The sequence below is a fragment of the Anguilla anguilla genome, chromosome 12 (assembly GCF_013347855.1).
Source record: "Anguilla anguilla isolate fAngAng1 chromosome 12, fAngAng1.pri, whole genome shotgun sequence".
In the NCBI taxonomy this organism is placed as follows: Eukaryota; Metazoa; Chordata; class Actinopteri; order Anguilliformes; family Anguillidae; genus Anguilla; species Anguilla anguilla.
This window is the reverse complement of record NC_049212.1, coordinates 22,369,648-22,397,006: the sequence shown is the minus strand read 5'-3', so window position 1 is coordinate 22,397,006 and position 27,359 is coordinate 22,369,648. Positions and strand designations below refer to the sequence as shown.

General features: G+C 41.4%; 2 protein-coding genes across 2 annotated transcripts in view; both read left to right on the top strand.

Moving 5' to 3' along the window:
- grm5b (glutamate receptor, metabotropic 5b) overlaps nucleotides 1-12,231 on the top strand; it is a 74,792-nt gene extending 62,561 nt beyond the window's left edge. Inside the window, exons 8-9 of the mRNA XM_035383725.1 lie at nucleotides 847-1,786; nucleotides 7,612-12,231. Coding sequence (XP_035239616.1) covers nucleotides 847-1,786; nucleotides 7,612-8,434 — 1,763 coding nt within the window. The 3' untranslated portion in view covers nucleotides 8,435-12,231. The remainder of the gene's footprint in view (nucleotides 1-846; nucleotides 1,787-7,611) is intronic.
- A 5,501-nt stretch (nucleotides 12,232-17,732) lies between these two features.
- ctsc (cathepsin C) lies at nucleotides 17,733-27,006 on the top strand. Its single transcript, XM_035385596.1, has 8 exons — nucleotides 17,733-17,836; nucleotides 17,934-18,120; nucleotides 18,388-18,533; nucleotides 18,952-19,115; nucleotides 19,341-19,496; nucleotides 19,922-20,040; nucleotides 23,689-23,820; nucleotides 25,882-27,006. Exons 2-8 carry the CDS (start codon nucleotides 17,961-17,963, stop codon nucleotides 26,379-26,381), a joined length of 1,377 nt encoding a protein of 458 aa, XP_035241487.1. The 5' UTR covers nucleotides 17,733-17,836; nucleotides 17,934-17,960; the 3' UTR covers nucleotides 26,382-27,006.
- The last annotated feature ends 353 nt before the right edge of the window (nucleotides 27,007-27,359 follow it).

Genomic DNA, 27,359 nt, shown 5'->3' with positions numbered 1-27,359 from the left:
CACTGTAAGGCCCCGTTTATGTGGGGTCTGCCATATGAGATTAGCTGCACACTCATTGGGGACAACGCAAAATGTTCTATCATGGAGCTCCAGTACACATTTAAATTCAGGACAATGAAAGCTAATTTGTGTAGAAATAGCTCTACGGCTCACCTTGACTTGGTTTAACGGCTGTATACGTTTACTGCTATGAGTCAGTGCATTGAAACAATAATATTCCTCTGCTTTCACAACAGCTTGGTTTATGCCAAAATGTGTAAACAAGTAGTTTTGTGTTTTCTTCAGGTTATTCATTTACTTTGCTGCCTGGAAGCAAATCCTATTTTAATTAACCGTCACAGTAAGCAAGCACAATGGAGCAAACCAATAATACGGCAATTCACTGCAAGTTGTTTTCAGATTTTAAAACAAATTAGAAAAAATTTAAAATACTCAATAACACATTTATAAAAAACAAATAATGTCAGGTTCTGATCTTGGGTGGCATTATAGACTCAAGACAGTACCATAACTCAGTGCAGACACCACACCGCGAGCACTTTTATCTGTATTACTTTATTCCTATTCATACACTTATATTCTAACATTTCCAATAAAATACAAATTAGATGATGAGATGACTTAAAACCTTTTTGCTATACTAATGTTTGCTCTCAAAAAACTTGACACTGTATTTATTTCCCTCCGTTGATCCCTGTACGTTTGCTTGAATGCACATTAAAAAGCAGCGTAATTAGAGTTGTCCTTTGAATGAATTCCTCCTATCTCTTGCCTGGGAGGCAATGTTTCAAACTAATTTAAATGGAGCAGAGAAAACTAATCAAGGTTCTGCTTGCTGGTTCTCAGGCTGTGACCCCATTCCTGTGGAGTACCTCCGCTGGGGCGACCCTGAGCCCATCGCTGCCGTGGTCTTCGCCTGCCTCGGCCTACTGGCCACTTTCTTCGTCACCTCCATTTTTATCATTTACCGGGACACGCCAGTGGTGAAGTCCTCCAGCCGCGAGCTCTGCTACATCATCCTGGCGGGCATCTGCCTGGGCTACCTCTGCACCTTCTGCCTCATCGTCAAGCCGCACGTGGTCTACTGCTACCTGCAGAGAGCGGGCATCGGCCTGTCGCCTGCCATGAGCTACTCCGCTCTGGTCACCAAGACCAACCGCATCGCCCGCATCCTGGCCGGCAGCAAGAAGAAGATCTGCACCAAGAAGCCGCGCTTCATGAGCGCCTGCGCCCAGCTGGTCATAGCCTTCATCCTCATCTTCCTCCAGCTCAGCATCATCGTCGGCCTTTTCGTCATGCAGCCGCCCGAGGTCATCCACGACTACCCCAGCATCCGCGAGGTCAAGCTCATCTGCAAAACCACCAACCTGGGCGTGGTGGCGCCGCTGGGCTACAACGGCCTGCTCATCCTCAGCTGCACCTTCTACGCCTTCAAGACGCGCAACGTGCCGGCCAACTTCAACGAGGCCAAGTACATCGCCTTCACCATGTACACCACCTGCATCATCTGGCTGGCCTTCGTGCCCATCTACTTCGGCAGCAACTACAAGATCATCACCATGTGCTTCTCTGTGAGCCTGAGCGCCACGGTGGCGCTGTGCTGCATGTTCGTGCCCAAGGTCTACATCATCCTGGCCAAGCCGGAGCGCAACGTGCGCAGCGCCTTCACCACCTCCACCGTGGTGCGCATGCACGTGGGCGACGGCAAGTCCTCCTCCGCCGCCAGCCGCTCCAGCAGCCTGGTGAACCTGTGGAAGCGCCGGGGGTCCTCCGGGGAGACGCTCAGGTAGGACACACTGCTCCGCCCCGTCCTGGAGTTAAAGATTGTTGGAAGAAAGGGGAGTGTTGAGAAATCAGAGGGGGTAGATAGACAGGGTGACATCATTTGGGGAAACAGGGCTGTATCTCCGTTATGCCATTAGAGTGATTATTTAATCAGACCAATAAGAGTATTTCTTCTTTATCTGCCTTAGATTTTAACATAGTGTGGTGTGGGGATGGCTGGTTTAAGCAGCCACACCTGCCTGGGTCAAGCTAATTAGACCTGGCCAGTTGGATAATTGGTTAATAATTAGATAATTGGCCAGGCTAATTGGACCCAGGAACAGGAGTGGCTGCACCTGTGCGTAGTGAGGTAATCACTGCGCACAGGTTAAATCTGCCATCCCCACCCACACAGGGGAGCCTCTCTGTCATGACAGGGTTTTTACATCTGCTCATTTGGCGATACCATCTTGCCAAACCCTCGTACAATAAATCTGGACTGTTTGAACATCTTCTCCCTGTGTCTCTGTGCTGGAGGGCCCCAAAGAAAGCCACTTCGGTGGCCTGTGGCAGGCGTGTTTGCCACAGTGGCGCCCAACGTGGGGCTCCTCCAGCACAGCAAAGAGGCACAGGAGGGCCAGCCAGGAAGCACACTGGAGGAGGGGCGGCTGAGGTGTTCCCGACAGGGCTTCGGGCGGATCCTCCGGGCCGAAAATGGGGAGCGGAAGATGACCAGAGAGGGGAAGGAGGCAATCCTCAGCTGGGACGCTGAGGAGCTGCACCTGGCCGAGGAGGCAGGTCAGCGACGGGCGGTGCACGAGAGGTGGTCGCGCCGTGAGCTGGACTTGGCCGGGAAGGCGGGTCAGCCACGGGCGGCGCACGAGCGGTGGCCGCGCCGTTTTGCTTCCTTTCTCGTCCGTTTGGTTGTTTTTAGCTCTTTGTTTTGGCCTGGTTGGTTTGCCCGGAGCCCATGAGGGGATAAGCCTGCAGCCGCCCGCCAGCAGAGCCGACTGGCGGCCACCACAGCCACGAGGGTTCCTGGTCCCCAGCACCACAAGGCCAGTCCACCAGCCCACCAGCCCAGCCACCCCACCACAGCCCCTGGAACAGCCCAAGCCGGTGACGCCCCCACCAGCCAGCAGAGCAGCCCAGGACTTCCCGTGCTCCAGGAGGGAGGAGGAAGAAGGGCTGCCTTGTCGTCCGAAGGAGGGTCACCGCATGTACTGGACTGTTCCGGGGCCACCCACCCTGACTTTTTAAAAAAAAAATTTTAGCGTGTTTGGAGTGTTTTGTTTTTGTTTGTTGTCTTTGGCTTTGGGAGTGTGGGGGTGGGGGTGGGGGTGGGGGTGGGGGGAGTAGGCTTCGGCCAGGGATTCTCCCTGGCCTCAGTTTGGCGTTGGGGGTATGTGGTGTGGGGATGGCTGGTTTAAGCAGCCACACCTGCCCTGGGTCAAGCTAATTAGACCTGGCCAATTGGATAATTGGTTAAGAATTAGATAATTGGCCAGGCTAATTGGACCCAGGAACAGGAGTGGCTGCACCTGTGCGTAGTGAGGTAATCACTGCGCACAGGTTAAATCTGCCATCCCCACCCACATCAGGAGCTCTCTGTCATGACAGGGTTTTTACATCTGCTCATTTGGCGATACCATCTTGCCAAACCCTCGTACAATAAATCTGGACTGTTTGAACATCTTCTCCCTGTGTCTCTGTGCTGGAGGGCCCCAAAGAAAGCCACTTCGGTGGCCTGTGGCAGGCGTGTTTGCCACACATAGGTTTTAATTATTTATATGTTGCACATGGATCTTTGATAAACCTTTCATTTACATAGAAGTTGTCTGTTCTGACATCTTCCGACAACTGAACAAAGAACCAGTCAGTTATTAATTGTTGCCCCTGTTGTGCAAAAATACAGCAGCATAAAATAATATGCTATTATCTTTTGTTGGACAAATCTTTATTGAGGTTATTTTCTATTTTAAGAATCTAACCTACCCTCTGTTAATACATCTGATTCACATGCATAAAGCGTATTTTAAATCGCTTGTTGAAGTCATTTGGTGGCAAGAATACAAGCAAAACAAGCAAAAATGCAATTAATTATATACTTTTTGCCATAGACAACAGCCAACTTTTAATTAAACTCCAATGCTCTGTGTGAAACCTTCTATGGGGAAAACCTATAAGGGAATATGAAGGTTCCACTTGACCTCAGCAATAAACTGTCCTGTATGGACCTTTAAAATATTAAAAGATGCAAGAATATTTACACAACAGAGAACAACTAGATTGCATAACTGCAAATCAGAGGTGGCACAAATTAAAATAAATTGTTCTCAACATGAAATGTAAATTATTCCAGTTTTAAGGAATCACAAGTTATGCAATGTTATGAAGTTTAAAAGATCCTGTAAAATAGAAAATCAGTTTAAGTTAGTCAAAAAATTGGGGGGATAAAAAATATCTTTGAGAAACCAATGACTGAAGTGCTTTTTACAGTGTTATGGAACAGGAAATAACAGGAAATGTTGTGCATGATAAAAAAAGGCAAGATATTACAATTTAAAAATAGAAATATAGCAAATATGTCCTGTAGCTTTATTTAGGGCTTTGCCAGGGAAGGGTTAGAAATATGTCTTCAGGTATTGGTATTAAGGAAGTCTTAGATGATATTTAAAATTATAAATGTTCTTTGCAAGCTCTATACGCTGAAAACTAAAATTCTTATGACTTGGAAACAAAAAAGGCACTATAATACCATGTATACAAGTACCTAGTATATAAAATGGGATGGGACCCTGCCAGGAAACTTGCTACACAGGTTTGCTTGCATCTCATGTAACAGTTTGGAATATATTCAGTTTGGGGCAAAATGATTTGGGAAGCAATCACATTAATGTCAATATGGTTTCACCAAAGAAGTATATTGTTGACTTCTTTTAGGATGATTCAAAACACCCACCCTTACTCTTGCCAAATTAATTGTTTAGTCCTCAATTAATAGCGAGCCGGTCACTAACCAGGAAGAGTATTACAGTAGTTATATACTGTACTGTGTTTGTGTTATGAGTGGTAGATTTGAGCAATAGCGATAATAATTTCCATCCAGTGGGTTCACGAGTGTTCATCATATTACTGTTGCGTTGTTTTCTCTCAAACACGAGCCAAATGCCCAGACACAACCCACTTTATCTTTGTTTTATCTGTCAGTGTTATTTCTCTGATCAGATCTTTTCTGTGATTTACTATTAAAGGTGCTAATCACTGTTTTGCACTTAATGTTGCTATACAAAAACATGATACGTGTCAAGCCTTTAGCAGCATGGCTCATAGCTATTTTCATATTCAGTACACAGCTACTTAAACAAATGCCCTAGATGTATTGATTCTGTTTCTTTTTTGCCTGGAGATATTACAGAAACAGGCTGACAGTCTCATCCTATGCACTGTTAATTGGGCACAGCATCATGACTGGGGAATACATTTGTTTCCCTGCACATCAGTTAATAGTGTAAAGACATCTGTCAGTGTTATGTCAATCAGTAAATTTCCCATGATACCAAAAATGTAAATAAACAGAATGCAAGAAATTGCAATAAAATGGCCAATGTGGGACAGTAGTATTCACATGCCGGAGTACCCGTTCTGACGGTCATAGAGAGCTTAGTGAGATGTCACACTCCACTTGACACAAAAGATGACCAAGCTTGCCTTCGTCAGCACCTCATTCCTCTGACTCGGCTTTCAAGATTTCATCATGGTCCTCTAGAACAGGAAGGGTTTCTTTTTTATCTTCATTTCTTCTTTTTTTCTCTTTTTCTGTTCCCAAAAAGTCAACTTTGAGCCCCTTTGAACAGCTGTCATGTTCGATCCCGAGGCGAGTGGAGGCCTTGCGATAACGCTGGGGCCTGAAGCTTTTTCTTTTTAAAATCTGGCATCTCCAAAGAAACCGGTCACTTTAAATCATGGACAGCAAGCAAAACAAAGCCTGATGTGTCACCGAGTCAGAAGCTTGCCTTTTCACCAGGCTCCCAGATGACAGCACTCAAAGAGTAGAGAAAATTCACACTGTTTCTCTTGACATGGGATCAAGGCCCAAACATTGAAGGCATTTGTTCAACGGGACCTGCATTCTGCCTATATCTCTTCCACCTGTCGACAGTGCTTCTGCTTGTGTACTTGTCTGTAGGCTAAACAGAAGGTTTTGCATTGATTCATTCTGGTGTATCGGCCAATTATGCCTACACTAGGTTTAGGTTTTTATTTTTTCAGAGTGTCATGCACCAAAAGGTGCCCAGCCCGCATGGGCTTACAAGACACTACAAAAATAACAAACAAGAGCAATAACATAGCATAAACAATAGTGCTTCATTCAGCTTCCTCTTTCAAACATGACCTTTGTTAAACAGTTAAACTAAGAATGCAAAAAGCACTATACCATACCATGTATACAGACTATTTTTGTAGTTGAAAATAATTTTAAATCTGTAGGCATTAAAATCCATAAGAAGTTATTTGGTGGGGCAGTGCATAAAGTAAATTAGCTATGTTTATCAAATGTAGTTACAATAGTAGCAGGAGTTTGTTCTATCCTTCTTTTGCCAGAACATTTCCTTCTGAATATGAAGAAATGGACCCTTCCCGGAATGCCGTCAGGCATTGCAAAGTTTATATGTGCAGGATGCAATGTTGTCTTTTGGTTTCATCACTGAACAGACGTTTACCCAGTTTCACACACACAAAAATCGAGTGTGAGAGCAAACACAGGGCTTTGGCATTTGTGCTAGACTTCCTGTAGGGACTTGTATGCCTCAATCCTGATTCCTGACAGTTGGGTACATAGGAAACCAGGCTGAGGATTTGGTGTCTTATTGTGCCACCTGCACAGCTGTCTGCCCCAAAGAAACCGTACTGTAGAGCCAACCTCCAGCCATTAGGGGGCAGCACTCTTTCGGTAACATCCCTGCGGCTATTACTACAATACCATTTAAGTGTGCTTTCCCCCCCCAAAGTATCATACTATGCCTAACATTAGCTTTTTGTTATTTCGTGATTTTTTACAACATATTACATGTGATAATGCTTTCATTTCCAGCTAGCATTTTTCACTTGAACATGTACAGAGCTATCATGATAATGTGCATTTGTTATTATTTGGGTTGTTGCTGTCATTGTTGTTATTATTATTTTGTTATTCAGTTTATCTCAGTGTTCTCCTCAAGCAACCATATGGATCTATGGTTATTGTCATTTCCCCCCAATGGCATTGTTTTCTCTTTTTACGTGTACTAGGACAGAGACTATGAAGAGCTAAATGTCATACTGGCCCTTGTATTCAGAATGCAACATGTGCAATTTTAGCTATTGAAATAACAGTGGACTGCATGGACCAATTCTGAAATGTGCAGTGGTGTGTATCTGAAGGGCAGTTGGGGCTGGAGAAGCACTGGTCTTCTGAGCACAAAGTGCTTATGGTTTCCAAGAATTCTCTATTACCCTGTCTTGACAATGTGATAAAATCACAGACTTAATTAAGGGATTAATTAAAACTGCTGAGTCTCATTAACCTCCTCACAATGCCCATGGAGAGTTATCCTCTGTACTTCAGAACTGTAACCTCCTCACCAGCTCCCCTCCCAACTCCAGAGCACCTTCTCAGGTGCGAGACCCCAATCTTACACTCCCTGCTTGTTGAATTCACATTGTGCGTTCAGGAGTTAATATGTGTATGCCAGCGTGATGTCTTGTGTATCATTGGGGCAATTTGTTGTACTGTGCGACACGGCACTGTTTCTTTTGGGATGTCTGGGATGTTTTAATGATGTCGTGGTGTTTGTTCTCACACAGCTCAAACGGAAAGTCAGTCACCTGGGCGCAGAATGAAAGAGGCAGCCGAGGAAACCATCTGTGGAAACGACTGTCCTTCCACATCAAGAAGAGAGAGAGCAACCAAACGGCCGTGATCAAACCCTTCTCCAAGACCTCGGAAAGCCGCTACGGAGGCGACATCACACCCGAGTCCGGAGCCAAGATGCTGTACGAGGTCGCGGAGGCGGAGGAGCACTACCCGGTGACGTACCGGCCGCAGACGCCCTCACCCATCAGCACGGTGAGCCAGCGCGCCGCCTCCCTGGTCTGCGCCCACGAGGACCCGGCGGTGCCCACCTACCTGAACGAGCAGCCCCAGCACAGCGGCTCCTCCCAGGGCTCCCTCATGGACCAGATCAGCTGCGTGGTCAACCGCTTCACCGCCAACATCAGCGAACTCAACAGCATGATGCTCCTCCCGGGCCCCTCAGGGGCCGGGGCTGCCTCCGACCCCTGCCCCCCGCCCTTCCTCATCCCCCGCGAGATCCAGCTGCCCACCACCATGACCACCTTCGCCGAGGTGCAGCCCATGCCTGCCCTGGAGGATGGCGCCTGCCCTCAGGCCGTCGACAAAATGTCCTCTGCCACCGTCAAGGACGCGACCTCGGAGTCCTCGGCCGCCAAGACCGACCTGGAGGAGCTGGTGGCCCTCACGCCACCCTCGCCTTTCAGGGATTCCGTCGATTCGGGCAGCGCCTCACCCACGTCGCCTGTGTCCGAGTCCGCCCTCTGCATCCCGTCCTCCCCCAAGTATGACAGACTGGTGCTGCGAGACTACAGCCAGAGCTCCTCATCCTTGTGAAGAGCACAGACAGGTAAAGGGTGGGGTGGGGGGGGGTAGGGGTTGGGGAAGAAGAAAACCCCCTGTGAACAAATGTTGGCAAAATGTGACAGTGCGATGATGACAGCGCCTGACAACTGCGAGAGCAACGCGCCTACTGTGTCTTCTATGTTTACAATAGTTTTGGTAGCTGAAGTATAAAGTAGAGGAGATAGACAGCGGTGACCGATCCAACTGATGAAGCTACTGAGGAAACAGAATGGTTTGGAAGAAGATTTAAAAAATGGTTTGAGTTCCAATCCTTTGGAGTCTTTCTGAGTTAGATTGGTTTTCATTTGGTAGTGGCCTTACACAAACACGGCTTTCAAATAATTAGAACAGTTTTAGAATCAGGCATCTGTGGGCATCCATTCCCTGAGGACCCACACCTCCATAGTGTTGGCTTTGCTTGGAGGGCCTGAAGAAAGGAAAGGCTGAGGGAAATGATGCCGTCCGTGGGAGCTGTGTGGCGTGGGTGCCTAGACCATGCCACAGAACAGTCCATCTGGTCTGCCTGGGCTACACTGTAAATATAAAGGAATTTGGTCCTTGATGGAAAGTTAGACATGTTACTACGAAGTGCTTAGTTTGACTACCAAGAAAAAGTGTACATATAAAATCGCATTTGTCATATGAAGCTTTTTTCTTCTAATATTTCTTTCTTTATGACTTTATATTGTTATTTCTTTGTATTTATTTTTTTCCAGACCAGACTCTTCATGATTTTGAATGTACACTGTAATTCTCGAATGACGTGGGACCAAAATGATCTTGTACCTCTTGAGTGTTTGGGAAAGGGTTGTCCATAGGATAAAGTGGTCTACATAGATCTGAAGTGACTGACGTTAGCATTTACTCAGACTGTACTGTACTGTACTGATTCAATGTTTAAAACTGAAAGTGTTTAAACGTTAGTTTAACAAAGTGAATTTCTTATTTGAGTGAAAAATGGTAAATTTATGGCAGCATATTTCATATTAAAACATCAACCATCAATCATTTAATGTTAATATTGTTGTGGGTTATTAAAGGCCAACTGATTCTTGTTTCACTCATGGTATTTCCCCCATATAATAAGGGCTCTTATGTATTTGAAATGCATATTATCCTGCAGTGCTGGTACACTTTCTACCCCCTTTCAGCTCTGAATACAGAGGGTGACCCTAAAATAGCAAATATCAAGATGAAATTGATGAAAACATAAAAACACAGCTGTAATTAATACAAATGTCAAAGAGCATAACTTGATTTACTACAAAATTATGATTACTACTGTCTGTTCACCAAGATGCCAATAAGTACAAAATTTATTTTCTATTTAGCATAGCATATATCTGTTGTATATAAGGGCATGCTAAAATTATTATTTTAATTTGCAATGAAGGCAATCCCAGATTCATTACAGAAAATTTAAAAATGCAAAAAGATTTTACACAAAGTTCAACAAACATCTTTTTTAAATGATCGTATCATAATAACTATACCTACATGTATAATTGTGTTTAAATGAATGTGGAAAAATGCAGTTCAGTTGTTCAATGGTAAAATATAAAATATATAAACATAAATATTTGTGCCAAAAAGGAGGGAGGTGGGGTTTTAAGTGTTTTCATAAAATCAGAAGTAGAAAATGTTTTTATTGTTTTGGGTATTATTTTTTATATAATATTCCAGATTTTGAAACATAAAGCAATACTAAGAACAAAAAATATAAATATACACATACACAAAACACATGTACAAAAGAAAAACATGCTCCTACAATATCATAGTTGAGCTGTTAGACTTTTTCATTTTCATGACCATTATATGGCAAGATATTATTCTTGTATTTGTTTAATAGATGAAATGAGATGCCCACAGCCAAGAAGAAATTTAAAGAGGTAGATACAGTAAAAACCAGCCATGAGGAAATACTCTTAAGTTTAAGGCTTTTCTGAAGTAAAACTTGCTGATGAAGTGACCAAAACTATACTGCTGAATCTTATTTCCTCTATGCTTTTGCAGAATGAATTCATGTGTATTTACAACTCTTAAGACTGTGAAAACCTTCCAGTTTAAGGGCACCCTGGGTATATTTAAATATTATGTGTGTATATCTAATGGGTAGGCAAACATGAAATGTCTTTATGCCTTTTCATAAACTCATATAACAGTAAATAGTTAGCTGTTATTGAGCATAATTATGAACCGCAAGATTATTTGGTTTATTACATTTATTATTTTCATAACGTTCTCAAACATTGTGCAATACACAATGCATCTGGCAAGATGACCTTTTGAATGCAAAACTGTACAACACAAAAAATAAGGGAATGTATTTCAGGTGTGATTCTGAAACACTGAAGTACTCTCAACGCAAAAATAACAATGTTTATATTGTCTTTTTCCCCCTCAATGCTTCTAAAAATACAATTAGGTCAGTGCCAAGGCACAATGGTACTGTTTTCAGATGTGAAAGGTAGCGTAGTGATATGTATTGTTCAGTTACTGTGCATATGGCTTCATCTTTCCTAGCATAATAATTAAAAAAAACACTAAAACTAGATACTAGAGAGTTGTTCTGTGAAATTAAATATTTAGAAAATTACGGACCCTATTTTTGTACGTTTACAATGTGGGAGACATAAGACTTTCCCCCTGATGTGAAAATAAATGTGTGTGAAGATTATCCTTCACAAGCTAAGTCATGTACCAGCTGGCACATGCTCGATATCGGCTCATTCAAAGCACAGTAGAAATGAGCGACTGACTGAAGCAAAGAAGGCTTTTAGACTTACTAAAGGCATAAGTTAAACTACGCTGCAGTCACATGACATTGTTTTGTTTTGAGGCATATGGACTGAAGTATTGTGAAAGTGGTCAATAAAAGTGCAATGACATGTGTCCGTCATAGAAGTAATTCAGTGCACTGCAAAAAAATATTTCATTTTTTGATTACACTTAAAATCTTATTTATTTTAAAATGAGCAAGATGGATAAGATTGATCTCAATTATAAATTGCCTACTTTAAATATGATCAAAGTGTTAGTGTTTCTTTCATTTCTTAAAATTTGGGACTAAACAAATATGTTTTGTAGAAAGATAAATTATATTGCTATTTAAATTGGTATTTGTTATTTTTGCAGTGGAAAAAAAATCAGTGATATGAATTTTTCTTAAATTTACATCTATGTTTACATTTAGCTAGAGGCATTTTAAGATCATTCATAACTGAAAATTTCTGTAATCTGTCACAAACACAGTAACTTGACTTCAAAAAATGTCCAAAATAAAAACTAATGTGTGCTCTCCCAAAAATAGGGTCCAAAAGGAATTTTTCAAGCAAAATACAGTATCTGCAAAGTGTACATTTTTGAGAGTGATTTTATGGTTCAATACAGAAATAAAGAATTATGGAGAGGGTGATGTATATTACTAAATCCCGTTCCACTATGTGCCAACTGTTGAATCTGTATGAACTGTCACAAGTGCTTTCATTTTTTATGTTTCTGACATTTGATAATTGTTTCCATTTTTTTGCAATGTACTTTTTATTTGCTTTTCTGACTCACAGAACTTTAGAATGTAATATGATATTATTGCCGTGAAGCTGGAAGAGATTTTTATTACTATTTGTTGACATTTTAATAGTTTCTGCTTTGTAAATGTGAGAAATGAAAAAGATTATTGCTGTTTAGACACATATTTCATTGTTTGAGTTTTCTTACCATTGACGGACCATTGTGTTATTGTACTACAAAGTACTTTTTGAACATTATTAAAAACCTGGAATTAATATCTGATGGTTTTTCATTTTATAATTCCTATTGTTATATCTAAAACTATTGAACTACTATTGGCCTGTGGGTGGTGGAATCTATTATTACTTGTGTAATAAATGCTGCAAAGAGAATTTATAAGAATTAAAAAATGTCAGCTTTCTTCAGTAATTTAACCAGGCCCATTGCTAACTAGAGCTAATCAATCGTGGAGGGACAGTGTGTATGCAAATTTCATGTGAATTACCCAGGTTCAAATAGCTCATTGGTACTGTAGTATACAGCAAGTTGGTTCACTGGTAGAGTAGATCACAGAAAAAGGTTTCATTTTGAGATACAAGAAAAGTCTTTATCTGTCACAGATGAACTTATTAGATATTTAGCTAAAACCAGTTAGTTGGCCAATGAAAAATAATAATACATAAAATACTTTCACATACCATAGCTGTATTTATGTAACCTGGGCCAAACTCTATGAGGTCAAGCTGGGATCTTCAGAGCTGTCCTGAAAAAATATGATCCACAGACCGTGGTATTACAATTGGTCTCGCTCACCATTGGTTTATAGCAATAGCCAGTCCTACAATAGCCAAGAGTGGCTTTAAATCTCAAAATAGGACCTAACAAAACCATAATACAAATGATTTGTCTGGTGTCCAACGCTCCCTGCATAAACATTTAAGGTCAAATTAAATCAATCCCAGTTGGTAAACATGTAAACACACACACACACATATATATATATATATATATATATATATATATATATACATACACACACACACAGACAGAGGTTATATATAAGGCAGCCTGCTTATATTTGGGGCCAGGCATTCTTCAGTAGCCAGGCATAAAGATAATATGTGAGCTCTAACACGTCTTATGAACTACTGCTGTATTCTTCCCGTAGTTACAACTGGAGCTGCTGCACATTTGCTCTACCGCTTTACAGAGCCAAAGCCATCTCTTATCCAGAACATAGGCTAAAACAACAAACAAATGCAAAGCATCCTTTATTCAGAGTCAACCCCCATTCTCTGAATACTTTGCAAGTCAAATTTAGCTGCCATTTATTTACATACTGTAAATAATTTTTTTTTTTTAAATGTCTGAAAAGCAGAACGGAATTTTGTCTCACTCTATTGATCAAATAATAGCGTTCTGAAAGAGGCTTTATCAAGCCAGTTTATGCAAAAAACCTGCAAGACATACAGTACAGGAAGCAGGCTACAAGGGTGCATTCTACATAAATATAATGCATGAACTAATTATAACATAAACAAATTCCAGTCATTCCATTAAGCATATTAGGGACAGGGTGGCATGTCATATTAACAATGAATAACAGGACTGTAAACAATGCTTGGATGCTATCTTTGTTTTCTTTTAATCTCATTTTCTCCCGGCTTTGAATCTACTCTTTTGTCTCTCACATCTTGTCTGCTTGTGTCATTTCTGAAAAAATATGCTTGAATGCATTCGTGCTTCTGGCTGCCCTAAATCCTTTTGCTAGACTATTCACTCTGGTTTTAATTTGTATGTATCATCCTGAGGCTAAAATGCAGTTTTAAAGTTTACTTTTTTTATTTTCCTCTCCATTTGAGGTGAACCCCCCAAACAAAAACAAAGAAAACAATTGTCATTTTAATTTGTGTTATTTTCATGTGTCCTGCAGTAGACACAAAGACCTACAGCCTTTTTTGACTACCATGATAATCTTATATATTAATACTGAGATTAAAAGAGACAGGTTATGAAGTAGTAAGAAGTAATATATATTATCATTGGACACTCTTGCTGAGCACTTGGAAATATATAGATATTTATATACAATAAAACAATACAACAATGACTGCTCATGACACCCTAAATTTCTTAATTCTGTATATATAACTGTGTATTTTATCCTAATCACATATCTAGCACAAGGCCATCTAAGGATTTTCTTTTTTTGAGAAAATTGCCTAGCAGCACACTGTGCTGAGAATGGGACAATCTGTTGATCAACAGAGATCGCACTTTCTGGTGAAGACAGGCTTGCTCTCTCTTTAAGAGTGCTCTTACGAGCAGCTGGGCAGCTAATGCACTCCTGGTAAGACGCTGAGTCTCAGTATAGCACTGCACTCCACTGTCTGCTGTCAAATTCAAACTGTGTATGGAACCTTTGCAAGGCAGTGCATCAGTGGCTGAAAAGTACAGATACAGATTAGCGGGTTTCATCCCACAAGTGCAACTCCTCTGGTCAACGTGAAGTGTTCTCCAATGTAATGGCTGTACAGCCCAGCTAGTGCACTGGCAGCGCTTGCTTTGAAGAGTGTGTCTGGGGAAAAAAATCTTGGTTAAAAGAGTGGTCTTATCTTCCATCGAAGACCGTTTTTTGTTTGTCTCATCAGGAAAATCACAGTCATAAGTAACCTCAAGGTTTTTTTTTTAAAGAACTGATCTTGTAAGCACAAAATTGCTAGCAGTCTTGTGGTTTTCACCCAGTACATGTTGATCCTTTGGTATCCAAGGCATGCCATGTGTACCACAATGACAAATGTTAATACCCCTTTTATTATACAAGAGAATATGTTTAAAAACAGGCAATTTCTTCAGTGTCTGTCCACCACCTACATTTTCAGTTTTAAACTGTGAAATATTTGAGCATAGGACCTCTACACGTTGAATGAGGATTTAGCATGTTGCATGAAATTAACTATTTCTTGTCGATGTGCAAGCTGTGATCCATTAACACATTTCTGTTAGAGAGGACAAAAGTGGGCTTCTTTGGTAGTCATGGTAATGTTTTTACAGAAAACTTCTTGTATGGTCTCCCGGCAAAATCCAGTAAACTTGACAGCCAGGCCTGGCTCGGTTCCAGCAAGTCAGTGCAAAACGGCAATAATGAAACTGTGGTAATGCGTGAATGAACGGCAGTAATGAGAGAGTGAACCGTGGTCTTGACACAGCTGTACATCTTTGGCACAGGCTCACAAACAGAGAACCAGCTTCTCTGTGAACAGCATCTTTGTGACTGAGATGTAAAACATCTTATTTATCTGTGGAATAAACTGTAGAAAGATTAACAATGCGTATTGTCCTCTGAACGATCCTGAGAAAATTCAAGTGTGCTCTATTGTCATCTCTTTACATGTGATTTACTGCCACAACTCCTTGTGTTCCCTATACCCACTTCTCAGGTTGTCACTGTAAAGAGACCTTTTTTGTATCTGTAACACACACACACACACACAGACACACAAACACACACACACACACACACACACATTTATTTGTTACAGAATATGTTACAAACGGAGGTTTATAGAACTGCAGCTTTTTTCAGATTTATGTTGCCAAAAAGCCACACATGCAGAAGTTCAGGACACTAATGAAGAGTAATAAAAACAACATGACTAATTCCTCATTACTCTCGTTCAGCGGATTGATTATAGTCTGTGGGGGGTGATGATTCATGTTCTTTGCATAGCCTCAGTAATTGCAGTCTTTGTCCCAAGACTCTTCTACAAAATCCAATTTTACCTCCAGGCTACAGAGTGGTATAACAGCGGTTCTTTAAGCCTATGTATCAACAATGGAGTGCTGTCATTTTGAGCAAACATACCACTGAGATTTTATTGTTCCATGTCCTACTGTACCAACAGAGAGTAAACATTTTTCTTCTTTTTATTTGTATTGCATTCCTTTATTGATGGGATTCTCATGCTTAATTTCCGATTTCACAATTGGGTTTAATTGACTTTCCACCGTGGGTGTTTAATTACTTGAAACAACTAAATAAGTACCATAAATATCATCGCGGTAGAACTGCAAGGCATTCAAACACAGCTGCAGGAGTTTTTCTGGCAAACGACCATTATCATACAGAAGTAGGCGCAATTATTTTGACCTAATAAACAGTGTGCAATATTTTTCCTGTTAAAAGAATCATCAGTTGGCTTCAGTTAGTTGATAAACCTGACATGTGGTTCGAAGCTCCTCAGAAATTAAGATAAAAGGTGTGCCCCCACTGTCAGCATTTATGAGGAGGCGGTTTTATGTTTTTAAGTATGACCGAGTATGATAATGTTATCTCAACAAAAACACATTTAAAAAAAAACACAAGTTATGCATACAAAGCACTGCCTATTACTAATTTATTAAAACTTGCTAATCGGCTTGCCGGTAAAAGTACTAATATCAAAATGAGGCCAAGTTACAACAAACAATATTGGCTATCTTAGCTCACACAAATTAAACAAGCTCTATTTAAAAGCAGTGCTACCCAGTGTTGCCTAAATTATTTCCTGTAACTTGACCTTATGTTTTTTGGCTGGACCGCAACAGTGGAGCCAGCCCTACAAACGCGAATGTCTTTGACTGAGTGAGTGATGAAGTTACACCATTGGTTGCCCGAGTTATGAAGTTACGCCATTGGTCGGCCGGAGAGGTTCAGCCATATACTAGGTTTTGACCAGGTCTTGTTCGTCTTACCATCTGATTAGAATGTGGTCCTTCAAAGTTTATGAGTCACGTGAAATAGTGGAAATATTATTCAATTCAGCTGTGTTATACTTAAAAATGGTAACAATGACTACACTATATGTTAGAACAATTATGTGCACCCAGTGCATCAGGGTATTAAAAAGCACAGAATGAATGAATAATAATAATAATAATAATAATGGGTGGCACGGTAGTGCAGTGGGTAGCACTGTTGCCCAATGTGTTCCTGGGTTTGAATCCTGGCCTGGGTCTTTCTGTGTGGAGTTTGCATGTTCTCCCTGTGTCTGCGTGGGTTTCCTCCGGGTACTCTGGTTCCCTCCCACAGTCCAAAGACATGCAGGTAGGCTTATTGGAGACTCTAAATTGCCCACAGATATGAGTGTGTGAATGAGTGGTGAGTGAATGGTGTGTGTGCCCTGCGATAGATTGGCGACCTGTCCAGGGTGTATTCTTGCCTCTCAGCCAATGCATGCTGTAATAAGCTCCAGTTCAGTTTGATCTGGTCCACAGATATACAGAACGATAATGGGGCAAACATTTGTCTAGATAGGTTTATAATATTCAATACTTGATCAGTAGGCCTAAATATTAGTAATTTTTATCTGTATTTATTTATTCATTCCCCTCCCCCTTTCGTTAGTGTAAATGACAGTATGTTTCTTGGTATAAAAGTATGTTAGTAATGAAATGCCCTGTCTATCAATTTGCCTATCTATGTATTTTACAATCTATATTTATTTAAAGTTGTAAATATACAAGAACCTGTACATTTTGTAAAATAAACTTGACAACCACACATCCTTTCTGCAGTGTAAGCTTTGATCAGCTGATCATTTAAATGATGTCTTCTTCCACGAGGCCATTTGACACTTTAAATGTGCAGGTTTCAAAGCCCTAAAAATACCATTCATAATTAAAAAACAATATAGGTGAGGTGTAACAATGTACTGTATGAATGAGACCCTACATTAAAAAGTTATTTCCTCATAATCTTAACATCGCTGCAGTTTCACATTCAATCACGTGGTAACTGCTGCAAGTCATATGACAAAGGGGGAACTTTGTAGCAGTTAACGAGTGTCTTTGAGGGGGAGGACACTGAAGTGAGAAGACCCTTAAATTACTGTTGATATTGTAAGTACCAGCTAACTTGTTCTTGGTCAGATAATACACCAGGCTTTGTAGTCAAAACATTTTTTGCTAATCGTGAGTTTCGTATTTTTATACCAAGGCTGTACGGAGTCGCTGCCCGTTTATAATGAAGGGGAAATTGGCGTTGTGGTGGATATTTATGTTCGGGGTGGAACGCGCACTTTGTGACACCCCAGCTAACTGCACATATGAGGATTTGGTGGGAACCTGGATATTCCAGGTTTCCGAAGGTGGGCGTGATCGGGGCATAAACTGCACAACGATGGGTAAGTACAATCTGTATTGCGTTTAGCCTATTGAAACTTTGGTGTTGTCGTAGATAGCCAAGTTACCACTGTTAGGCACCCAATACGTTACCAAATTTTAAGCATGTACATCACGTGTTAACTAACTATATACCACTGCGAAAGGCCAAGCCTATCTTTCTTGTGTTTGGTTAAACTGAAGTCTGCAGTGTAGCTATACTTACCCGTAAAATATTGAATTTGAACTATAGCTTACATGGACACTGTCTCCGCATGTGTTTCCTACAGGACCTTCTGTGAAAACTGTCACAGTTAATCTTCAGAAGCTGTCCGTGGCCTCTGACGACCTGGGGAACACGGGATTTTTCACTCTCATCTACAACCAGGGCTTCGAAGTGGTTTTGACCGATTACAAGTGGTTCGGTTTTTTCAAGGTTGATGGACGTTTGGCTCTTACTTCCTGTTTCGTTTCAGTCGTTTTCATCTGGCATATTCTTATGATTGATATTCCCCTAGTCTTCACATCTCTTTTTGCAAATAAAAATTTATGAGCGTGTTTCGCAGATTGAGAGAGGGAGGAAAGGTTAACCTTTGAGTATTCTACTCCGTACAGCAGGAACTTGGATGCGTTAGCATAAAACGAGTGTTACTTTTAATGTTCTCAAATTACAGGTTTAGCTACTATTTAGCTACTATGGTAGTATGCTTAAGATTGAAATGTGTGCGGTCTCCTTGTATGTTCAGACATCGACTCATCAGTTATAATTCTAGTGCCCCAAATGCACATGGTTATTGTCCTCATTCTCCAAAAATAAATGTTATTTCACTGCCAGTATTCTGTGTCCAACACAGTACAAGCAGGAAGGTTCAGAAGTGACCAGCTACTGTGACCAGACTCTACCAGGGTGGGTCCACGACGTTCTGGGAAACAACTGGGCCTGTTTTGTGGGAAAGAAGGTTACTGCGGTTCCCCGGAGAACTTCCGTCAGCAATCATCCAGATTTCAAACAGAGCTTGTGAGTTTTTTGCTTGGAGTGCTTGTATGGTAATCCTCTTTGTATTCATTATATCACAATTATCACAAGTTCTCCATTTTGATTGAATTTGAAGATCTTTCACAACTTCCTTGGTCTTGACAATACTTGCCCCCATCTTTACATCCTTTTAAAAAAAATGTCTCCCTTAATTTTATGACTTAGTAATACCTTTCCTAAAGAGGTGTGTTTCACCCAAAATGACAGGCTCTTTCAGCGTCCCTACAAACACAACCATGACTTTGTGCGCACAATCAACGCTGTTCAGACGTCCTGGAAGGCAACTGCCTACAGCGAGCACGAAAGCTTCACCATTGAGGAGCTCATTCGAAGAGCTGGTGGAAGGGACTCCCGTATTCCCAGGTGAAAAAGCTCATTTTGATTAAACAAATATGAATCTTCCTAGGTTTATGTACTGTGAGCTCCATAATGTTTGGAATTTGGCTCTGTACACCACAATTTTAGATTTGCAGTCAAACAATGCACATGTATTTAAATAGCAGATTCTCAGATTTTATTAAAGGGTATTTTAATACATTTTGGTTTCACCATGTAGAAATAACAGCACTTTTTGTACATAGCATTTCATATGACTTTAGCCTTTCCCTTTCCCTATGTTTTTGTGTTTTCCTGTATTTCCTTGTTATTTAAAATGCTGGCTTATTTTTTGATGTGATTGTTCAAATAAAGTGTTAGAGAATCCATTCACTCAGTGGTGCTTTAAAATTGCAAAAGGCCAGTTATTGTCCGGTGCTTGTGCCTTTGTCAACCGTCCTCTTCCCTCCCAGCCGTGTAAAACCTGCCCCTGTAACTGCTGAAGCGGCCAAGCTGGCTGCAGGATTGCCTGAGCACTGGGACTGGAGAAACGTCAATGGTGTCAACTACCTCACCCCTGTGCGCAACCAAGGTAAATCCCCAACTTCACATATGGTTGCCTTTTATTTTACCTAATTTAAATGCACCCTTTGTAATTGGTACCTTTTGTTTGACCTTGAATCCAAGCAATGGGCTCTGTTTTTATTGAACTTAATGATCCCAGAGCAGTGCTTGTTTTTAAAAAAAATCTGTCATACATTTTAATTTATAAAAATGTAAAGGTTATAGCTGGAGCAAGTAGGTGCCATTCTAAAACTAGCACAAATAATGTGTCAGTTATGTAATTTTTGGTTTAACGGTGTGGATTGCAGTGATGTATTACAGAATATGTTTAAAAATATGAATTACACATTAAATGTTACACATTAAGTTGAATACTTAAAATTGTTCTGTATTGTGTATAGCTTTGTAGTCTATCGTAGACCATAACATCCCTCATGCATCTTTGTGTCTTTTTTTCGGAATACTGAATGAGATAAGTCTACAAGAGATGCCTCCAGTGTATGGGAATCACCGCTTATTATTATTACCAAGACAAGTCATGAAGTAATGACCCTGATGCTTTATGTGATCTTGGCAAAGTTTCAGTAAAAATAATGTAATCAATCCCAATACTTAGCAATGCCATGTTTGCTACTTTGGGATTGATTGGATGACTGTGCCTTTAGGGATTGCACAGATATATTTGCAGAGAGTGATGAATAGCTTATGTTTACACTCATCCCTGAAGTCAACATGCCTTTTATGAGATTGCTAGGGCTTTTCCTTATGCTAATCACATGAACAGGCACGCGCATCAAACGCACAATCGGTATTGATCATCTGACACATCTGGGATATGCACAAACATACAGGTCTGCCCTTGTTTCTTGGATTCCACATTGGTTTTTCGCAGGAATGTTTCTTCAGAACAAAAGTAAGAAGAATTTTTAAAAAGTCTCGTGAATGAGGCCCCTTGTTTCCAGCCTTCAAAGGCTTAAAATCCTTAGAGATTGAACAGACTTTGTTATTAAAGGTCACTGTGATATTCCACCTGATGGGGAACATATTTATCACAGGATTTCATTTTGGGAAGAACACCCAAGTTTGACAGCTGATTCGAGTCAGTCGCAATTAAATTGGCTATTTACAGTGCATTTGTTACACAGCCATCACCAATCCATGTCATTTAACGCTTCATGTCATTTAATCCTTCAGTAGCAATGTCTTCACAAGGATACAGCTGTCACTGTGAAAAGGTCTTAACTTGTACATGATTGAAGGTTTTGTCTTGTATAGTGGTAACATTTTCAATTCTGCCATTTTAACTTCAGGCTTTTTACTATCTTGTTTCACAAGCTGGGAGATGAACAAAGTGTCACTAACCCCCCACCCCCTCCCACCCACCCACCCCAGATGCAGGTGGGAAAAAATGTAAGAGTGAAGAAAAGGAAAATTACACAGTTCATGTTTATAGAGCAATTTCCTGAGGGGGAATAAAAACTTATCTCTAGAAAAAATGGTTGGAACACTATTTTGGGGTTAAAGTACAGTTACTCGCTTGAACCTTTAAGCAATTATCTCACTGGTTTGCTGGTCAGGAAAATTAATAGATTGCTTTAAGCTCTTGTAAAATGCAGAATCTTATGTATCCATTAAATCATGGCTGCCAGAACCTGTTCCTGGAGATCTACCATCCTGTAGGTTTTCACTCCAACCCTAAACAAGCACACCTCGTTGAGCTGCTAATTAGTAGAATCAGGCATGCCACATTAGGTTTGAAAGGAAAACCTTCAGGACTGTAGTTCTCTAGGAGCAGGGTTGGGCACTCCTGCATGAAATGAAAAGGAACACAAATTAGATTGAGTTTAAATATTGGTTCTTACCCCAGTGCAATAACTGAATCCCACCAGTAGAGGGGGCTGATGCTTCTTGTGGTTTAAGTGGAAAGGTGGGTCTCATGGAGAGCAATTTATGGACAATAAGTTCTGTATGGAGATTCTCTGCGGTGTTGTCTGGGTGGAGTCAGTGCTAATGAGTGTTCACACTGCCCTCTTTCTGTACCTGTATTGTAGTGGACTGTGTAGGAAACTGCTTGATCCTTCCCACAGTTACTTGTGGAAGTGTAACAGTATGCACAGTACTGCTGAGAACTATGTGTGAATGGCAACCTCTGAAGACCAGCTCTGATCCTCAACACTGAAGTGTTTTGGCCCCTGACCCTCACACAAGTCTGTAGGCATGGCAACAGCTGCACTAGGTGCGTTCCCTCAGTTTTTGAGAGATTATCGCCTTTTGGCATCGAGCTGATAAGGTCAGGAACCATGTGCGACCACCCTACCCCTGGTGCAAGGACACAAGGACCATGCCTTTGACCAAATTGAACATTCGTACTGCATTGCTTGGGAGCTCTTGAGTGATTGACACTTGTGAGGAACCTGGAGTCAGTATGAGGCGGTTGAAAGTAAGAGTTGTGTAATGCAACAGAGTTGTGTAGGACGGAGTGTGGCACAGTGGGTAAGGAACTGCGCTTGTAACCGAAAGGTCGTAGGTTCGAATCCCGGGTAAGGACACTGCCGTTGTACCCTTGAGCAAGGTACTTAACCTGCATTGCTTCAGTATATATCCAGCTGTATAAATGGATACAATGTAAAGTGCTAAGTAAAAGTTGTGTAAGTCGCTCTGGATAAGAGCGTCTGCTAAATGCCTATAATGTAATGTAATGTAATGTAATGCGATCGCAGATGTCTGTGGGGGCTCCCTGTCCTACCATCTTAAAAGGTGTTATGTTGTGTGACGCATGGCTGACATCAATAAATGAAGCTATTAGAACTGCTTTCTTTTTTACAGAACCAGCCTAAATGCTGCCTGTTTCTCCATACGGCTGTTGGCTTGTGAGCTCGTCTGACTCTTCAGGTTCATGCTTTTAGGAAGGGCTGGGTTATTTTGACATTTAGTGTGTAAACGCTACCGTACCTACATCCCTTTTGTTAATGTCAGTGATGGAAGTGGTTTGTTGTTGAAGGTCTCCCTATTGGTTCGCTAAATTATTCTTGTTGCTTTTGCCTTTAACAGGTGGATGACTTTTAAGAGGTTCCCATGCATAGAACTTAACATGGCCTTCAGTAATGACTGGTTAATAGGCAGTGAGCTTGACCCATGTTTTATATTTACAGATTTCAGTCTTGCTGACCTGAATTAGCATTGTTTTCAGCATGAACAAATCCACTCTGAGGGACTACAAGGACCCCCCCCCCCCCCCCCCCCCCCCGCTTCATACCTCACACAGAAAAACCAGTCTGCTCCCTCCCAAATCGCTGTTGTGCGAATGCCATAATCACAGCCCAGCTTAAGTGCTGTGTAAGATTGTTGGTTAATGAGCAGTGCTGCCTTGTACAGTAACGTTCACTGAAACAAAGTACAATGATCCTTTAACAGGGATCTAAAGTAATGGGGTGCAGTCTGAACATATTGATGGGTAAACTACACCATTATGTCAGCTCAAGTCATCCATTATGTACAGTGGAAGTGCAATTACAGAAATCTTGCATGTTTGAGAGAAATTGGGATCAAACTATCAGGATTCTTCTTCAATATTAAGAAATGTGCATATATTCCTAATCTAGAAAAGGTCTTTTGAAAACTGGAGTTGTTGGTCATATGTGTTTAAAATGCCCCGCCATTTTTATTTAATCTCCAGCTAGCTGTGGGAGCTGCTACTCCTTTGCCACTATGGGAATGCTGGAAGCTCGAATCCGCATCCGGACCAACAACACCCAGACGCCCGTCTTAAGCCCGCAGCAGGTGGTGTCCTGCTCCCAGTACTCCCAAGGTACCTGTGCGTCCGCGTCACTGGCTCATGACCATTTCTGAGGTACAAACGATGGCTACGTAATTAAATCAGTTAATGAAGATGTCAAACCACAGAATCTCAGCCGTGGGTCTCTTGGCGCCATGGGTCCCGACAGGTTCTTCCCGAGCAGACTCTGTGGTGTCAGAGGTTGGCATGTATTTTGTGAGTACAGAGCAGATTTCCACTGCCTGTTACAGTATGGCTGACACTTCAGGGTTAATTATTGGTTGGTCCATTAGTTTGAAAGCACCTTATTCCCCTCCCAAACTCATTCATATAATTACATCCCTTGACATCCATTAAGGGCCTCTGAATGGTAAGTGGTAATGAACCTGTAAACCTGCGCTCACTTGGACCTCAGTTTGGGGTTAATAGCTTTATCTTCTTACCCCCTCCTTGCTGCAGGTACTTCTGTTTAATTTATGAACTCCATAATTGGGTCTCCTCTCCAGAATCCAGTGAGACTCAGAGAAAGCTGTCATTTCTTTACTGTACTGGAGAGGTGACAGATGGCTTTGCTAGCATTGCTCGGTTGTGGAGTTCCTGTTTCAAATCCCTCCTCTGTCAGTTGTTTCTTTTCTGTCTGGTGGAGGGGAAATCGATTGTGAATGGAGCTGCCAAGAATGCGTGACATTTGTGGTGTCCAGGGTGTGACATTTCTTGGTGTTGGTCCAAGATACAAGCTGTTGCATTTAAGACCTGTTTTCAAAACCAGAATGTTCTGGTTTCAAATCCTTGCCTGACTAAATCATTATACTTCACTTACATTACTGTATAAGCCTCCAGGGTGTAGATGCGGCATGAGAATATGGAACCCAATTAACAATGCGACTGCACAAGAATACTGTTACAAATTTTAACTGAAGTGACATTGCAGAATATAAGTGTAGGGATGTGGGACCCCTGTGTGGTATGCCCTGTCTGCTGTTTGTGTGTGCTTTGGCGTTGGAATGGAGGAGTTTTCACTGTGACACTGCCTGATGCAGCTGTGTATAGAAAGCAGCCCCTGCCATCCATTTTAATACACACTTTGACAGAAATATTGTTTATAGGAAATTCCTCTGTATGAATCTTGCACATGCATTATTACTGGGAAATGAATGTGCCATGTCAGATGTGTAATGTTTGATTGGATGGATCTTCATAATCTTGATCAAAGGCACGTCTCAGTGTTATTTAAAGTTTTTTATTTGCAAGCTTACTAATGAAACATTTTCCAAAGATATCTCCGCTATGGAAGGGTGGCTGTCCTCTATATTTTTCAGATAATTTCAGATTCCTGTCACCACATCTAAAGAAATTCTTCCATTCAGGAGAGTTCTGCTATTCTTGATACTCTTTGCTAATTGGATTGTCAAAGTCCATTGCAGCAGTGAAGTTGGCAAGAGCCATTGTGTTATTTATTGTAAACCTTAAATTCTGTCTGCTGTTTCATTACATCTGCGACCCTGAATTGGTATAATGGGACAATCCATATTACATGCAGTGTTTCATTTGTTGTTGTAACCGGCAAGTGAATGTACAGGGCGGAATAAGACTATAAGTGTTGAAGTAGTCACTTGGATACTTTCTTTATGATTCTTTAAAAGCTACCATCTCTTGATTTTGGAAATGTAAAGGGCTATTTTATGCAGGACTCCAAAAACTTCTCTATAAAGTTGTTTACAATGGACAAATGGAGCCTTAAGGCTCCCTAAAACACACATTATGCTACAGCCTGGATGATGAGGTATACCAGCTGACTGAAGCATAATACTTATTATATTCCATTATTTACAGTACTTTCCCCAATTTATACTTGCTTTACGCTGCACTTATTTTATTGTTAGTGATCCAATGTATTTCTTCTGTGTAACCATATGGGAGAGTTATTGTGAGTTTTAATCTGTGAAAGCAGTTGCTGTGAACGTTTTAGTTGCAGGGATTCTGGAGGAGTATCTCACTTTCTGTGAATTTGTTGAGGGTGTGTGAACAGGACTAGCAGTAATCGGAATTCTGTATCATCTGTTGTCTGTAACGGCCCTTCCCTCACCCCAACAGGTTGCGACGGTGGCTTCCCGTATCTCATTGGGAAGTATATCCAGGACTTCGGCATCGTTGAGGAGAGTTGCTTCCCTTATATTGGCTCCAATTCCCCTTGCGATGTGAAGCCAGGGTGCCTGCGCCACTACACCTCCGAGTACCACTATGTGGGCGGGTTCTACGGGGCGTGCAATGAGGCGGCCATGATGGCGGAGCTGGTGAGGGATGGCCCCATGGGCGTGGCCTTCGAAGTGTACCCCGACTTCATGCATTACAAGGAGGGCATCTACCACCACACGGGCCTGACGGACGAGGTCAACCCCTTCGAGCTGACCAATCACGCGGTGCTACTGGTGGGCTACGGGAAGTGCCATAAGACTGGGCAGAAGTACTGGATAGTGAAGAACAGCTGGGGCACCGGCTGGGGGGAGGACGGCTTCTTCCGCATCCGCAGGGGCTCTGACGAGTGCAGCATCGAGAGCATCGCTGTGGCGGCCATGCCAATCCCCAAACTGTAGGTTTCTGAGGAGCGGGTCTCTCTCAGCCCCACGGCTCTTTCAATCAATAGTGCCAGTGCTGTTAAAGAAAATAATTGCTTACAGATTTTAATGCCAGGTGAAAAATGGCATGGAATTTTTTTAATGGATACAATTATTGTGCTTCAGTCTTTTAACTGTAGAGCTCTTCTTCGCTTATGAAATTTGAACCAGGAAGTGGCGTATACCAAACTACAAGAGTAAAGGGTGTGTTTTGTCATCCGTGACCAGTATTGTTGTAAAAATTATGTACTAAATGATCAATTATAGTTTACTGAGCAATGTTGTTTCAATTAGTTTAAATCTCAGGAAAGCACAGGCTTGACCTTGACAAATCTAGCACCACCTCTTTAAATCTCAAAGGGAAGTTGTTATTTAAATGAGCCTGCCATATCTAAGGAACTTAAAATGATCTTGAGTCTCATGGATGTATAAAGGGAAATGCCTGAACCTGGCTGCACTCTTAGCTTAGCTTTTTTTAAATTTGCGTGTTTACAGTAAGTTTTCCATGCAATGACGATTTTAGAATGTAGTTGTGAGTCAAAGATAAATTTGCACTTTTTTCTTTGAATTTTATGTTTGAGAAATAAAGATGATTTTAGAATTATTTTTTGGGATTATTTCTTTATAGCTATTTTGGTTCACATCTATGACAATACTGCACATCAGTGCTGTGTTTTTATAAGGGAAGAAGGCCATTGCCAACATGCTATTTTACTGCACAGAATGGTCACCACCTCAGGCACTGCAGTGGAAACTGAAGTAAACTATTTTGCAAATGTTGTGAAGAGAGTATTAAAATTTGAGCATCTACAGTGCTCTCGTACCAGGCCTGGGTCAATGAAAATTGGTTGCATTTGAATTATGAGATGCAGGTCCTATGCTTGGTGTTTGTCTTAGACTGCAGTACTTGTGGTATTTATATGTAGGTGTGCACACACTACATAATTTTGGCGGTAG